Here is a 12,863-nt window from a genome sequence, read left to right as displayed (position 1 = left end):
TCACATGGGGTATTGTTTACACATCGACTGTCGGCTATAATGGCTAATCTCAGTGGCAAATATTCTGAGGGCTAATAATAGCAAACAGAGTTGCTCGTGTTGCTCTAAGCGGCATTGGGTTATACCTTAGGGGAAATAAACTTTGGGTGGCAAAAAGAAGGGGTTGTCCCAATAGGTGTGTCTTGTGTCAGAAGGCGGTGGAAGCACTTTCTTATCTTATTGCAACATGGTGGCTTGATAAGAGGCATCAAGTAGGGTGGTATTTTACCCCTTGATAGGCAGGAGTGGAAAAACAAGTACCATTCAGCTGCAGATTAGCTTCGGCTGCTTCTCTGACCTGATACAATTCACAGATGCCAATGGCGTGCATCTTCCTTGCGCCTTGTCTAAAAGATTGTGCTTGAGATATGTGCTCGTCTCTTCGATGCCCACTGCCGTGTCAATGTTATTGGCATCACTATATCTGAAGGAGCCCAACAAACGCAAATATCCATGTGAAATAGCCTTATGGCGGAAGGACTGGGGACGTCTTCTGGCTGGAGCTAAAGGGCTCGGGTATCTTTAGTTCCTCATCCGAGGTGAATGGAGCCGGTAACATAATCAGACGCTAGAGAGGCGTGCTATTGCTTGCCGACCAGAACATAACAAACAACATACGGCTTGTGTGTTGAAGACAGGGTCAAATGAAACACATGGGGTTGAGATAGGCTGTGTCATATCCATGACTGCTCATCAGTACGGGGCTTTGTTTCCTGTAACCTCCTGTAACCTGTGTTTATCCTCTTCATCGTGTTTGATGCACATAGGCTCCAACTAAGCTAACCCCACTCATGCTTGCATGACGCATTCAACAACGGCAACAAGGCAGTGTAAAACACCGGAGATATTCAGCCAGAGTTGACCCGGTAGTGGGGGTATGGGACAAATTGGAGTATAAACACGGTCTGTTTGTTGCTTCCAAACCGTCACGTTTGCAAAAGAATGTCTCTCGGACAACCATGCATCCTTATTCCATCCGCTTCCAACCCCTTCGGCACTCTTCCTCCTCCCACTTTCTGTTTCCATCTCCCACCACCACAATGAACTTACTTACAAATTAAACCGAACTTAAACTTAGGCCGCACCCATTTATATAGAAGACATTTGCCACCGAACGAGCCCCAAAAACCAGGTTTTCGACCACAAACACACAAACGACCAAGCAAGAATAATTTACACTTCGAAACGCCGCGAGTCACAGACGACATCGCAGCACATACAAAGAAATTAATTTGCGGTTCCCTTCATTACTAAGCAGAACCGGTAACTACCACAACAGTAAGTTGCACAGACAGGAACAGGAAAATCGCAGTTCCTACCACAGCAGTCCAAACACTGCACCTCACATGAACACAACTGACGGTTCTAGAAACTTCGACCTACCCCATTCTCCCAAGTTGACTCCCAAGAACAACGGACTCAGTCTCTACTCAACCAACAACTCCAGCTCGACTTCTGTCCATTCCACAAACCCACAGTCTCCTATGATAGCATCTGACGAGTACTTTCCCAACCTCACGCCGGTCCAGACTCAGCAGAGTGACCAGTTCACCGAGTACAACCCCGGCACCCTGGACGTCACACAGCAGCAGCATTACAACATGAACATGGATAACAACATGGCCATGGACCCTCAGATGGATTACTCCTACCTGATGAAGCCCCAATACCCTTACCCATGCAACCAAGATATGCTGCCTCTCAACGACAACAACTTTGCACAGACTCTTGCTCCTGCAGATTCGCTTCTCAAGAAGAACAACAGCTCCACTCCCTGGGACTACCTGAACGCAAACTTCTACGCCGGTCAGCCCGAGGATCAGGGTCTGGAGTTCTTCATCAACAACGAGCAGCCCCAGCAGTTTGTTCCCTACACCAATGAGATTGACCTCAATTACGACGCTGCTCCCGAGGTGGAGGACGACGACGACGATGAGATGTGTGACGAATTTGACGATTTGCATGAGTACATGGAGAACGAGGATATGGATCTGGATATCGACCTCGACCAGTTCGAGGCTCCTCCTCTCGAGTACGATACTCCCACTCTCCACACCCAGCATACTCCCTACCAGCATCAGCCACCTGTTCTCGAGCAGCAGCAGCAGCATCTTCAGCAGCAGCCTCTTGAGCAGATGGACCTCCAGCACCAGACACAGACACAGCCTCAGCAGCTCGACCAGCCCCAACACGTGCATATCGAGCAGCAGCCTGTCTATCAGCCTGAGCCCCTCGTTGAGGAGCCTGTTAGTCCCGCTGGCACTTCTGGTCCTGCTGACGTCTCGCCTCACAACCCCAACATTCCAAACTTTTCGTCGTTGTCGCTGGAAGACACTCTGTACGAATCCAACCCCAGCACAACCTCTCTCGGCAAGGACTCCGACTACTTGTTTGAGCCCTCCTCCAGCAGCACCACATCTTCGCCTGGCTTCAACGACACGGACTCAGTGTCTACTGTTGAGCCTGTCGCACGAACTCGACGACGAAAGCCGGTGACCGGCCAGTCCGAGGGACGAGTGCATCTGTGCGAGCATATGGATTCTTCTGGAAGCCCTTGTGGAAAGGTGTTTTCTCGACCCTATGATCTGATTCGACACCAGGATACCATTCATGCTGCTGTTCGAAAGACGTACAAGTGCGAGCACTGTGGAGACGACAGCAAGACCTTTAGCCGAATGGATGCTCTGTCTCGACACATTCGAGTCAAGCACTCCAAGGAGTCCAAGGCATAATTTTTTACACATACATACACATACCTCCGGGATAAGTATTGTGATGATAGCATACATTATTCCTGCTTAACAGTATTTATTTGCATATAGACAATACCACTAACTGACTTGATGACATCATACATATCAACAAGACGTTCAAACGACGGTCAGCGCGACAATGGTCAAGAGCGGAGGAATTTTTTTGGTAAGAGACTAGATGTTATAATTGATATTAATGAATGAAAAATAATTGATGTTGAACAGGGTGATATGTAGATCTACAAGTAGTAGATGAGGTGTAGGAAAAGCGAGCCAGGATTTGTTATCACGCTTTACTATGCAGGTGTTATGCTCGGAAGGTTGACATTCTCGGAACATGTCGAGAGCCTGGGTGAATGGTACAGTCTGGTACAGTACAATTAGCTTGAACCACGTGTTAAATACCTGAGGAACCAATAGAAGACGGCTTGTTACTTTGGGAGGCAGTGTAGACCGTTTGCAGTGCGCGTGTGGAGGGGTCCTCGGCATGTGACAAGCGTGAGATGAAGATAGTGTACGGCATAATGCGACTACTCGTAGGAGGAGACATCCCTGTCCTGACAATGACAGCTGGATGACAGTTTCATCTTGGAATGTTGGGGGCTAGATGGGCCAATATTTGAAGGGCTCAAAGCATCTACCATTTATCGATGATTGCTCGATTTCTTCCACCCCACGGAAAGCAGTTTCTTGGACATCGGTTCTCCTGCCAAGACAATAGACGAGTCACGTTTTACGTTAGCACTGAGCTACTTTGGTGCCAATTTCAAACACGTTGGGTTGTGTGTGAGTCTGAAGCGCTACTTCACCGCTAACTTGCCACGTGACTTATATACACGTGGTTGTCGGGGAAAGAATGGGGCTAAAAGAAGCGAGTTGACGAAAAGGCAACCAGGGCGCGGAATAACAAGCTCTTTTGGAGTGCACTAATTGGGACCGTGTTCATGTACAACCTGTGAGTTTATTTTTGTTTACGGAGCCGTGTCGATGAGTGGGAGGTGAAAAAAATGAGGGTGAATGGAGAGGAGAACGGAACAGGTAATATACAAAAACGGTGGAGATTTATTTTCCCGTTCGATTGACCTGACCCTAGTTACTCTAGATCTGTAATTAGTCCCAAGAGCCCCTATCGGAGGGCACTATCCTCTCAAAGTTAACCTCCTGAGACAGCTAAACACAGGCACGGTTTGTTGATAACATCAATGATTGGCAGAGCCATAGACACCGATTGACAGACGGCCAACTCTAGTCTTTGTTAAGGAGTGCGCCGTATGTAACGATGCAAATATAAGTAGCGTGCGATAGTCGATCTTGGGTCATCTCGCCAAGGTATACCAAGCCCTGTCACTTTGTTGCCAGCTCTATTCGCTCGTTACCATGAAGTTCTCTTCTGTTCTTGTTGCCTTTCTCGCTTCCTTTGTTGTTGCTGAGGAGCAGCCCGCCTGTGGTGTCCCCATTGTCTACCGACTCTTCACTCAGCCTGAGCTCTCGGCTCCTCTCCACAAGGACTGTCCTGCCAACGCTGACCTTCCCCTGTCTTGTTCCAAGGAGATCACCGACAAGGACTCTCTCTGTTGCGTTCAGCAGCCTGGTGGACTCGTTCTCCTAGCCCAGTTCTGGGACTACGATCCCGGCTTCGGCCCCGAGGATGCCTTCACCCTCCACGGACTGTGGCCCGACAACTGTGACGGCACTTATCAGCAATACTGCGACAAAGAGCAGGAGGTGTCCAACGTGACCGACATCATCAAGAAGCTCGAGCCTTCTCTGCTCGACTACATGAACGAGCATTGGGTCTCTGACGACGGCGACAATGAGTCCTTCTGGGAGCACGAGTGGAACAAGCACGGAACTTGCATGTCCACCCTCAACCCCAGCTGTTACAAGGAGGGCACTGACAAGCACCAGAATGTTGCAGACTACGCCCGAACTGCCATCGCTCTCCAGAAGGAGCTCAACACTTTCGGGTTCCTCGGATCCAAGGGCATCTGGCCTTCTGATGACAAGACCTACCCCAAGCAGGACATCGAGGCCGCGCTCAAGTACCACCACTCCAACTCCAAGGTACACATTGCCTGTGACAAGTCCGGAGCCCTCAACGAGGTCTGGTACTACTTTCATATCCAGGGTGCCATTCCTTCCGCCGAGTACACTCCTGTCGATGATACTATTCCTAAGAACAACTGCCCAGACCAGGTCAAGTACCTGCCCAAGAAATTCAACAGCACCAAGCCCGCTACCGGCTACTAACCGCTCCTACTCCTGAAAAACCTCCGTAAATAACTTATTCATTGATTACTGTACAGGGTCTGAAGAACTATCATGGGTCATTGCATACTAGACACCCCTCATATATTCCGTCTTTAAAACTTATTGTTGTACACTGTTAAAGGGCATAGAACACTAGACTTGGTGAGGATTTTATGTGATAACCCACATTAAGCTCACAAAGAGGGTAGTATTAATTATGTCCGTTTGCTATGTTCTTTTACCTTCTCCAACCCCTCTCTCCTCCTCGTTCTATGCCATGTCCCATTCGCACACTTATCTTACATCCTTCACAACCCCTTGTCTCTGGTCTCAACCCAGTGAGCAATGCAACTTCCGTCTCGCGGCTCGATGAACGCTGCCTTATCCAGAGGACAAATGCATCTGCATCCCACGCCGCCTTCCTCCGCAGGGTCGGGAACCAGCCACTTCTCGTCCTCCTTGATCTGCTCGTCAGTCAGTTTGAGACCGGTTCGCTTGGAAACGCCCTCCCAGTACCGCTCGGGAGGAGGCAACTGGGCGCCCTTGGCGTTGTAAGGACAGTGGAAAATGTCCGAATGCTGGTATCCGATGTCTCGGAAATAATGCACCTCGGAGGGGGCCAGAAACAGACCCACGGCTAGGGAATGTACGGGTGCATCTCCCCATCGTTCGGACCAGAAACCCTTCTTCTCCTCGAGGTAGTCAAAGTAGTCTCTGTACTCTTTGGATCTGAAGAAGGAGAGCTTTCCAATCTCAAAGTTGGACCAGAAGTGGCACATGTTGTAGGCCTCTTCTCCCATATCCTCGTAATCAGGATCAGCAAACCGCTTGGAGGTGGGATTGTTAGTTTCAGCCTTACCCTTGACCTTGTCGTTCTTGTCGGACATTCGAGCGTCCTTGAGAGGGTGGCCTCCTCGTTGTTCTCGCTCCTCCGCTGTCTGCAGAAACATTTCCCACATACCCTTGGACTGCATCTTGTTTTTCTGCTTGAATGACTTGGTGTATCGCCACAAGTTAGGCACCGTCTCCTTGAGTTCCTTGATGGCAATGTTGTAGCCGTACACCTTGTTGTTGTCCTGCATGTATCGGAAGGGGTCGTAGGTCAGGTCGCAGAAGAACTGCACGTCGGGCTCCAGCCGCCAGTACCAGTCAAGGTCCTTGAGTAGCGGGTGGTCGTAGAACTTGCCCGAGTAGAATCGGCACATTTTGTGGTACGATTCCGAGTCGCCATACATGACATTTTGGTCCGCCTGGTTCTGCAACGCTTTCTTGAGCTCTTTTCGATCGACGCTGTCGTCGAAGTCCCACAGAGAGTCGGGGATAACTCCAAATTCCGTCTTAGCAGCGGTGGACTTGGAGATTGCGGCCTTAAAGGTAGCGTTGAAGGGCTCGTCGTTGAGGAAAATGTAAGGGTAGTTGTACCACTGGTTGAAATGCCGTTCTAGCGAAGCGATGGACGACAGTAGGCCCTCCTGGTCCTGGTTTCGGGCCAGTACGACAAACGCCGCGTTGACCTTGTCTTCAGGATTAGCTACGATCGGTCTGCAGCCAGCCACAAAGGGTCCATGTAGTGCTGGGTTCTCAAACACAATCTCTTTGATGTACTGCTTGTTTCCGCCGGGTTGTTGCTCGGCCGGGTGGCGCAAGTTGAATGTCACAAAGCCGGCTGTGATGAGCAGCGCTGCGAGAACAGCCAGGATTTTGAGCGGCATGCGACTGAGATAGAACCGGGCCTTGGTCCGCACTCCCTGCGTCATTGTGGACGGCTGCCAGGTCCCCTGTGTTTTGGGCAGCGACTGTTGTGGGTATGATGCTGAAGATCTGCGTCGTAGCATTGTGATTTTGTGGTGGTGCGACGAGTGTGCCGATAGTGCTAGCTAGTGGGTCGTATTTGTGATTCGAATCAGCACCCGGTTAGCGCGTTTTGTAGAGGTGGATCACGTGTGGGAGGTTTCCACGCAGGCGGGGAAGACAAACAGGTGGTTTTGCTGTCTGAGGCCGGGGTTCGCGGCTAGTGTGAAAACCAAGGGTCTCTTGGTTAGAAGGCACGATTATCAAAAACTAAAGACAGAGGATGAAAACACAGCTGCCAGACGTGCGTCTATTTTCCTCCTTGTGCATGATGAACAAGCGAGACGTGTAGGTTGTTGAATAGGGGTTTACTGGGGGGTGCTGCTAGTTGAGGCGGATTTAATCGATTTGGCGTGGCCGAATAACTTATTTTAAATCCACCAGATTCGATTATATTCATTGCTACACCTCCCGGGACAACTTCCTTTATCAACACCTTGCCCCCTTCCTGCAGGGTTGTATAATAGCTAAATTTTTTTGGTCGTTGTTTTGATATACCACATCTGACGGTTGAGGTGAGCGGGCGCCCAGCTGCAACGTTTGGTTTTTTCGCTCCAAAACCTCCGCTGTGTCACTTGTACAGAAATCCCTCGTATCTGTTTCCTTGCCAACGTCCCAATCCAGCCAGCATGGACATTTTCCAAGCCCTAATTCGCCCTCCACCTGGTGATAAGGTGGCACCAGGTGGAGGGGGCTTCGATGCACATCCAGGAGCTGTGTGACAGACTGTCAAAGCTGTGCACGGAGCGCTGACAAACGATGGTTGACTGTTCCATGGAACCAGAAACATATTCGGGGAACTGGTTGTTCCGCCACTGACGGACACCACCGGGTTACAGGGTCTCGTGAGTTAAATCACCCTGGCTTTATCTTACTGTTCACGTCGATTTCGAAGATCCTCGTCTCCATTGTTATTGCCCAACAGTCATTGCCAAGAGGGGACGGAGGTGACCCAAGCATACACGTCACCCCAACGACAGTACAGGTATTGGTACATAAGGTAGCACTGCCTACTTGGCGAGGGGTGTAGTGAGGCCTGGCATGTTGTCTTCCGATAAACACGACGTGCCGCACACGCTACAGGAGCTCACCAGTCGCTAGTGTTTGTCTTCTTAGGTGATCGACCCCAGTCTGGTTACAGACACCTGCGCACAACATACACTAGGGCTCCCCACATATACTAAACACGCCCGCGTGCCAAATAGGGGCCCTCAAAATGTGCGAGATATTATCCTTGCCCTATACTTGTACTTGTACTTGAACTTATCAGAAACAATGAACCACACGTCTGAACCACACGTCCAACATGCATGGCAGACGGACAATATTAACCGGTTTCACTTTTATTACTGTTTTATGCACGACTTGTAACGGGCCGTTCCGCATGTTTCTATTGGACTAAGGTTTGTGGTGAGAGAGAGGTTTTCGGTTGCTATAGATGGAGGGCTGAAGCATGCAGAGGAGCAAACTACGTTTCACAAGCGATGAGATAATGGGTTGCCAATACATCTGTTCCTTTATGACTTCTGACTTCATAATTCACACTTGTAAAATTCATTCTACATGATGAATTCTACCTACAGTACAAGTTCTACTAGTTCGGCATCTCTGTTCCGAAGTTACTGTAAGCATGCACAAGTGTGGGACGGCTGAGTTGTGGAGGTTCAGACTGGACGTTCAGTCGTGTTCCTTTATCGTATCTGAGGGCGTTCTGCCAGCAGTGCGGTTTAGACACCTTCATGATCCCGGAGCTGTCGAATCAAATCTGCAGCTCGTCTGGGCCATATGATCTCAGTCTCAACTCCGTGAAGAGCGCCAGTACCCTCGTGTTTTGGCTTGAAGGCTTTGATAACTATCTAGATGTGCTTGGGTGAAAATTACAAACTATTCGATACAATTCTGGTATTTTTTCTTGGTTTCTCAAAGAACAGCAGTCCCAATAGTGTGTTCTCCTCCTCTCGTTCCCTTTGGACGATAACCAACAAAGTTGTACTAGTAGTCCCTCGCACACTCTACGAAACTGATGACTTCAGTGGCCATGGGCAAGGGTCACGTTGCTGGTGCTAACGCTTCGAAGTTGGGTTAGTAGCCAATCAGTTATTAACCTGGGGGTCACAGAAGGAACTGCCGCAAGAAGCCCAAGCGGTGATACTTTCTCGTCTACACCTACCTGCCAGTCTCGCAGCCTCAAACTGTTCACGTTAACGATTCATTTGCTGGTTGGACAGAAGTTGTCTAAATCTTTCAGGAAACTATCACTCTATCACTTTTGTTCATATACAGTACATGTCAAAATCCACCTACTTTGGATGACTGTAAGGCGGATGACAAAGCAGTGTAAGTCAGACACGACTCAGTGATAATCGCATGCTGTTTGAGCTATAATTAGCCTAAGACGTCACAATCAACTGGTTTAATGTGACTCCGTCCCGCAATACCGTCCCGCTATACACGAAGTCCATATCTATATGAAATCTCCTTGTAGTCAATCGGCTGTTCAACAGATATTACAGGTTGCACTGCATTGGGCAACTGCTCTGACCAAAGCTTTTCGCAGCTAAACCTAACATCGTCTTGTCGAACGGTTCAAACAGGTATTCCCTTCTTTAGCAACGGTACTAGGGTGTTCCATCCTAGAAGAGGCGGCGTTTGGGTGTAGACCATGGCAGCGTCACTCGCACACATACACGGTTTAGACACCACTGAAAGCTGCAGCCTACTATCAACAGTCTGTACGACTAATCACCACTCCTTATGTGTTCTCTAGCGAGCCATTAACCAAGAAGATAAACTATGATATAACGCAAGGCCCATAATGGCTAACTCAACTTCCACGCAAACTCCTTCCACCTTCAACGCACTGACAGGTTGTTTTCTCGGATGTTGTCTGCCATCGAGTATGTTGTATCTCAAGCCACATCTGTTATACTTCGATTATGTGAGAAGGGAATGCCCATCATGGCACTAGTGAAGGTGTAATCCTAACTACCTCGGCGCAAGCCACACCAACGTAACTCTGAGTATGACTGGCAATTTCGGTTATCGATAAGTGCCGTCTGTTCATTTCAGGCAAAGCTGTTGCCACACTTGTTAAATCTCTCTTTTTGAAGCGGAGGGAGAGGCATTCAGGCGCACAGTTTTGTCCGAGTGAGAGTACAGCTCTAACCATGTTCATGGTGCCATTCTGGTCGGAGATAGGATGGATAGCTTCTAATAAAACAGGGATTTGGTAGTCAGAAGTAGTCAGAAGTAGTCAGAAGTTGGGTGATAGCATCTCTGAAGCATCCCATATCCCCTTACTAGTTATGTCATCATTAGACGCGGGTACAAATACCTAGCCTTGGTCAATTGAAGGTACTACTTCTCAAGCCTGGGCAACTGGATAGCAATTTTGCGAGTATATATAAACTGGATAACCTGAATCCCCACAATTAGAGCTTCCATTCCATATGCTGATCCTCCACACCCCTTCAAAACTGTGAAAATGTCCAAATGAGGTGAAACTGTCTGGAATGCTATCTCGACTAGGGTTTCGCTTAATACGATGGACTGTATATCTGTGGAACTTCTGAAACTCCGAAACACAATACGAATTCATAATTGACTTGCAAATCAAAGTCGTCATGTCGACAGCAACGATCGTCCCGACTAATATTTCTGTGGCGCAACAATTCATTGAACTATTATCACTCTTTTCTTTTAACAAAAATTTAGCTTAAGTAAGCCACAGGTTATACAAATTACACACAGTCTACATCTTTCAAGTGGTTTTTTCATTGTACACTGGGTAAAGCCAGTGAACAGGTTCACATTAACTGTTGAAGCAAAACTAAATAAATAAGTTGTTAGGAGTGACATTCATGGACCTTAACTCAGAGGACCAATGACAGTGTGAGGTTGGATTCACACCTATGCAAATGCTGACTGGAGAGTCTTTTTTTTAGGGGAGTTTTTTTTTTGTTTTGTTTTGTTTTGGTTTAGGCAAGTCCTTAGAACTCTTCGCCCTCACCAATCTCGCCGTTCTTGACTCGGGTGATAACCGTTCTTGACCAACCGTCGGATCCAATGACTGTCTGCTTCACCAGCTTGTAGTTAAACAGCTTGGGGAAGATGATGGCCCAGAAGAGCCAGTAGACGGCACCAGCAGCGAAAAGAGCGATTCCCACCACACAATGCAGCCAGTAGGGCAGATCCTTGTAGACGGACTGGTCGGCATCAGGAGACAGGAAGGGGGCAACCACAAGGTAAAGAGACGCCAGCATGAAGAAGATGGTGACGGGGATAGTGGCCTTGATGGGAGGGTTGAAGTCTGCGAAGATAGAAGGAGGCAGGTTGGGGTTTCGGGCGTGTCGCCATCTGTCAAAGTGGACCCAAAGCAGACCCAGGGACACAACCACGTTAATGGCCGAAAGGGGGTATGTGATCAAGTTGGAAATGAAGTTGTAAGCGTCTCCAGGAGGAGGGGCCAGCAGAATGACAATGGAGACACAGTAGTGCTCGAACAGACCGGGGAAAGGAGAGTTGAAGGGCTTATTGGAAGCAAAGAAAGAAGAGAAAGGCAGTACACCCTCTCGACCAAGCTCCTGGATAATTCGGCCCTGCGAGAAAATGACGGAAAGAACGTTACCCAGGGCAGAAAGTGCAACAAAGACAGACATGGCCTTCTCGGCAGACTCGTTAAAAGCCACTCGGAAGAAGGTGGCAGCCAAAATTCGTCCGGACTCACCAATCTGCTCCCGGGGGACGACGGCAAAATAGGAGATGTTACAGAACATGTAGAAAATGGCAACCATGATGAGGGCGAGGGGACCAGCAATCTTGAGGGTTCGAACCGGGTTCTTGGCCTCGGAGAGAGCATAGTTGGCGTTGGAGTATCCAATGAAGGACCAGATGACGTTGTAGAGAGCCATGACAATACCGTATCCAGTGGCCTTCTCAGAGCCTGAGAATGCATTTCGGAAGTTTGCATGAGGGTCCTTGACGTGCTTGAGACCTCCTCCCAGGGCAATCCAGCCGACAATTGTGATCAGAGCAATGACAATGAGCTTGAAGACACCGAGGAAGTTCTGGAGTCGCAGACCCCACTTTACGGAGATAGAGTGGATGAGGAAGCAGAAAGACAGACATCCAAGACCGATACCTCGCTGGTTCCATCGGGTGACCTCAACCTCAGCGGCGTTCAGAATGTACTCTCCGAAGATAACGGAGTTGGGAGCAGCCCATCCGAGCAGAAACACGTAGGAAGCGAACATGGCTGTGATTAGAAACTTGGGTTTTCGGTAGACGTACTCGAGGTAGTTCTTCTCTCCTCCGTTCTTGGGGATGGTTGTACCCCACTCGAGGTAGACCATGAGACCGGCTCCAGCAATCAGAGCTCCAACAACCCACATGATGAGGGCGAGTCCAACGGATCCAGAAAGCAGGTAGATAGTAGAGGGGGTGGCGAAGATACCGGTTCCAACCATTCGGTTGAAAATTAGGAAGACAGCAGACATGACACCAATCTGCTTTCGGTCATCAGAGGTCTTGTCAATGATTTCTCCGTTACCCAGATTGAGAATTGAGGAGTCGGATCCATGGGGGTCTCCAGCCTCCATAATTCGAGGCTCGGTACCGAGACCATCGGCAGAGTTAACGGAGACGTTTTCTCGCTCCTTTTCGTCGTACGAAGGTGACGCTGACTTGGTCAATTTGTTAATGAAGTTGAGACCCATGGTTTGCGTATTTGGAGAAATGGACTGAGAGAGAGTCTGTCCCTTTTTATGTGAATCGTTTTTCAGAGTTCAATGAAAAGCCAAGCAGACGAAAAAAAAAGCCACCAAGCCACGAGTAGTCGTAGAAACTGTGGATGCTCGGAAGGGTGGTTAGTTTGTCGTGGTTATAGACGGGTGAGTTTGGGTAAAAGAATGCGGAAAATTTCACTGAGAAAATGCCACACCAATTCGTCGAGACCCAGAGTAATGCGCGTGA

General features: G+C 48.9%; 4 protein-coding genes across 4 annotated transcripts; 2 read left to right on the top strand and 2 right to left on the bottom strand.

Annotated features, from left to right (window-relative positions):
* Positions 1-1,385: 1,385 nt before the first annotated feature.
* On the top strand, positions 1,386-2,771 carry YALI1_F33301g (uncharacterized protein; the record flags this gene model as incomplete). The annotated part of the gene is made up of 1 exon (XM_505886.3): positions 1,386-2,771. One exon carries the CDS (start codon positions 1,386-1,388, stop codon positions 2,769-2,771), a length of 1,386 nt encoding a protein of 461 aa, XP_505886.1.
* A 1,398-nt stretch (positions 2,772-4,169) lies between these two features.
* YALI1_F33273g (uncharacterized protein) lies at positions 4,170-5,042 on the top strand (the record flags this gene model as incomplete). Its single annotated transcript, XM_505885.3, has 1 exon — positions 4,170-5,042. The coding sequence occupies one exon, from the start codon at positions 4,170-4,172 to the stop codon at positions 5,040-5,042; it is 873 nt and encodes a 290-aa protein (XP_505885.1).
* A 308-nt stretch (positions 5,043-5,350) lies between these two features.
* On the bottom strand, positions 5,351-6,877 carry YALI1_F33246g (uncharacterized protein; the record flags this gene model as incomplete). The annotated part of the gene is made up of 1 exon (XM_505884.3): positions 5,351-6,877. The coding sequence occupies one exon, from the start codon at positions 6,875-6,877 to the stop codon at positions 5,351-5,353; it is 1,527 nt and encodes a 508-aa protein (XP_505884.3).
* Positions 6,878-10,882: 4,005 nt separating this feature from the next.
* On the bottom strand, positions 10,883-12,607 carry YALI1_F33189g (uncharacterized protein; the record flags this gene model as incomplete). The annotated part of the gene is made up of 1 exon (XM_505883.3): positions 10,883-12,607. The coding sequence occupies one exon, from the start codon at positions 12,605-12,607 to the stop codon at positions 10,883-10,885; it is 1,725 nt and encodes a 574-aa protein (XP_505883.1).
* Between the last annotated feature and the right edge of the window lie 256 nt (positions 12,608-12,863).

The sequence above is a fragment of the Yarrowia lipolytica genome, chromosome 1F, assembly GCF_001761485.1.
Source record: "Yarrowia lipolytica chromosome 1F, complete sequence".
In the NCBI taxonomy this organism is placed as follows: Eukaryota; Fungi; Ascomycota; class Dipodascomycetes; order Dipodascales; genus Yarrowia; species Yarrowia lipolytica.
The sequence above is the reverse complement of the archived record's forward strand: the minus strand, read 5'-3'. Positions and strand labels throughout refer to the sequence as shown.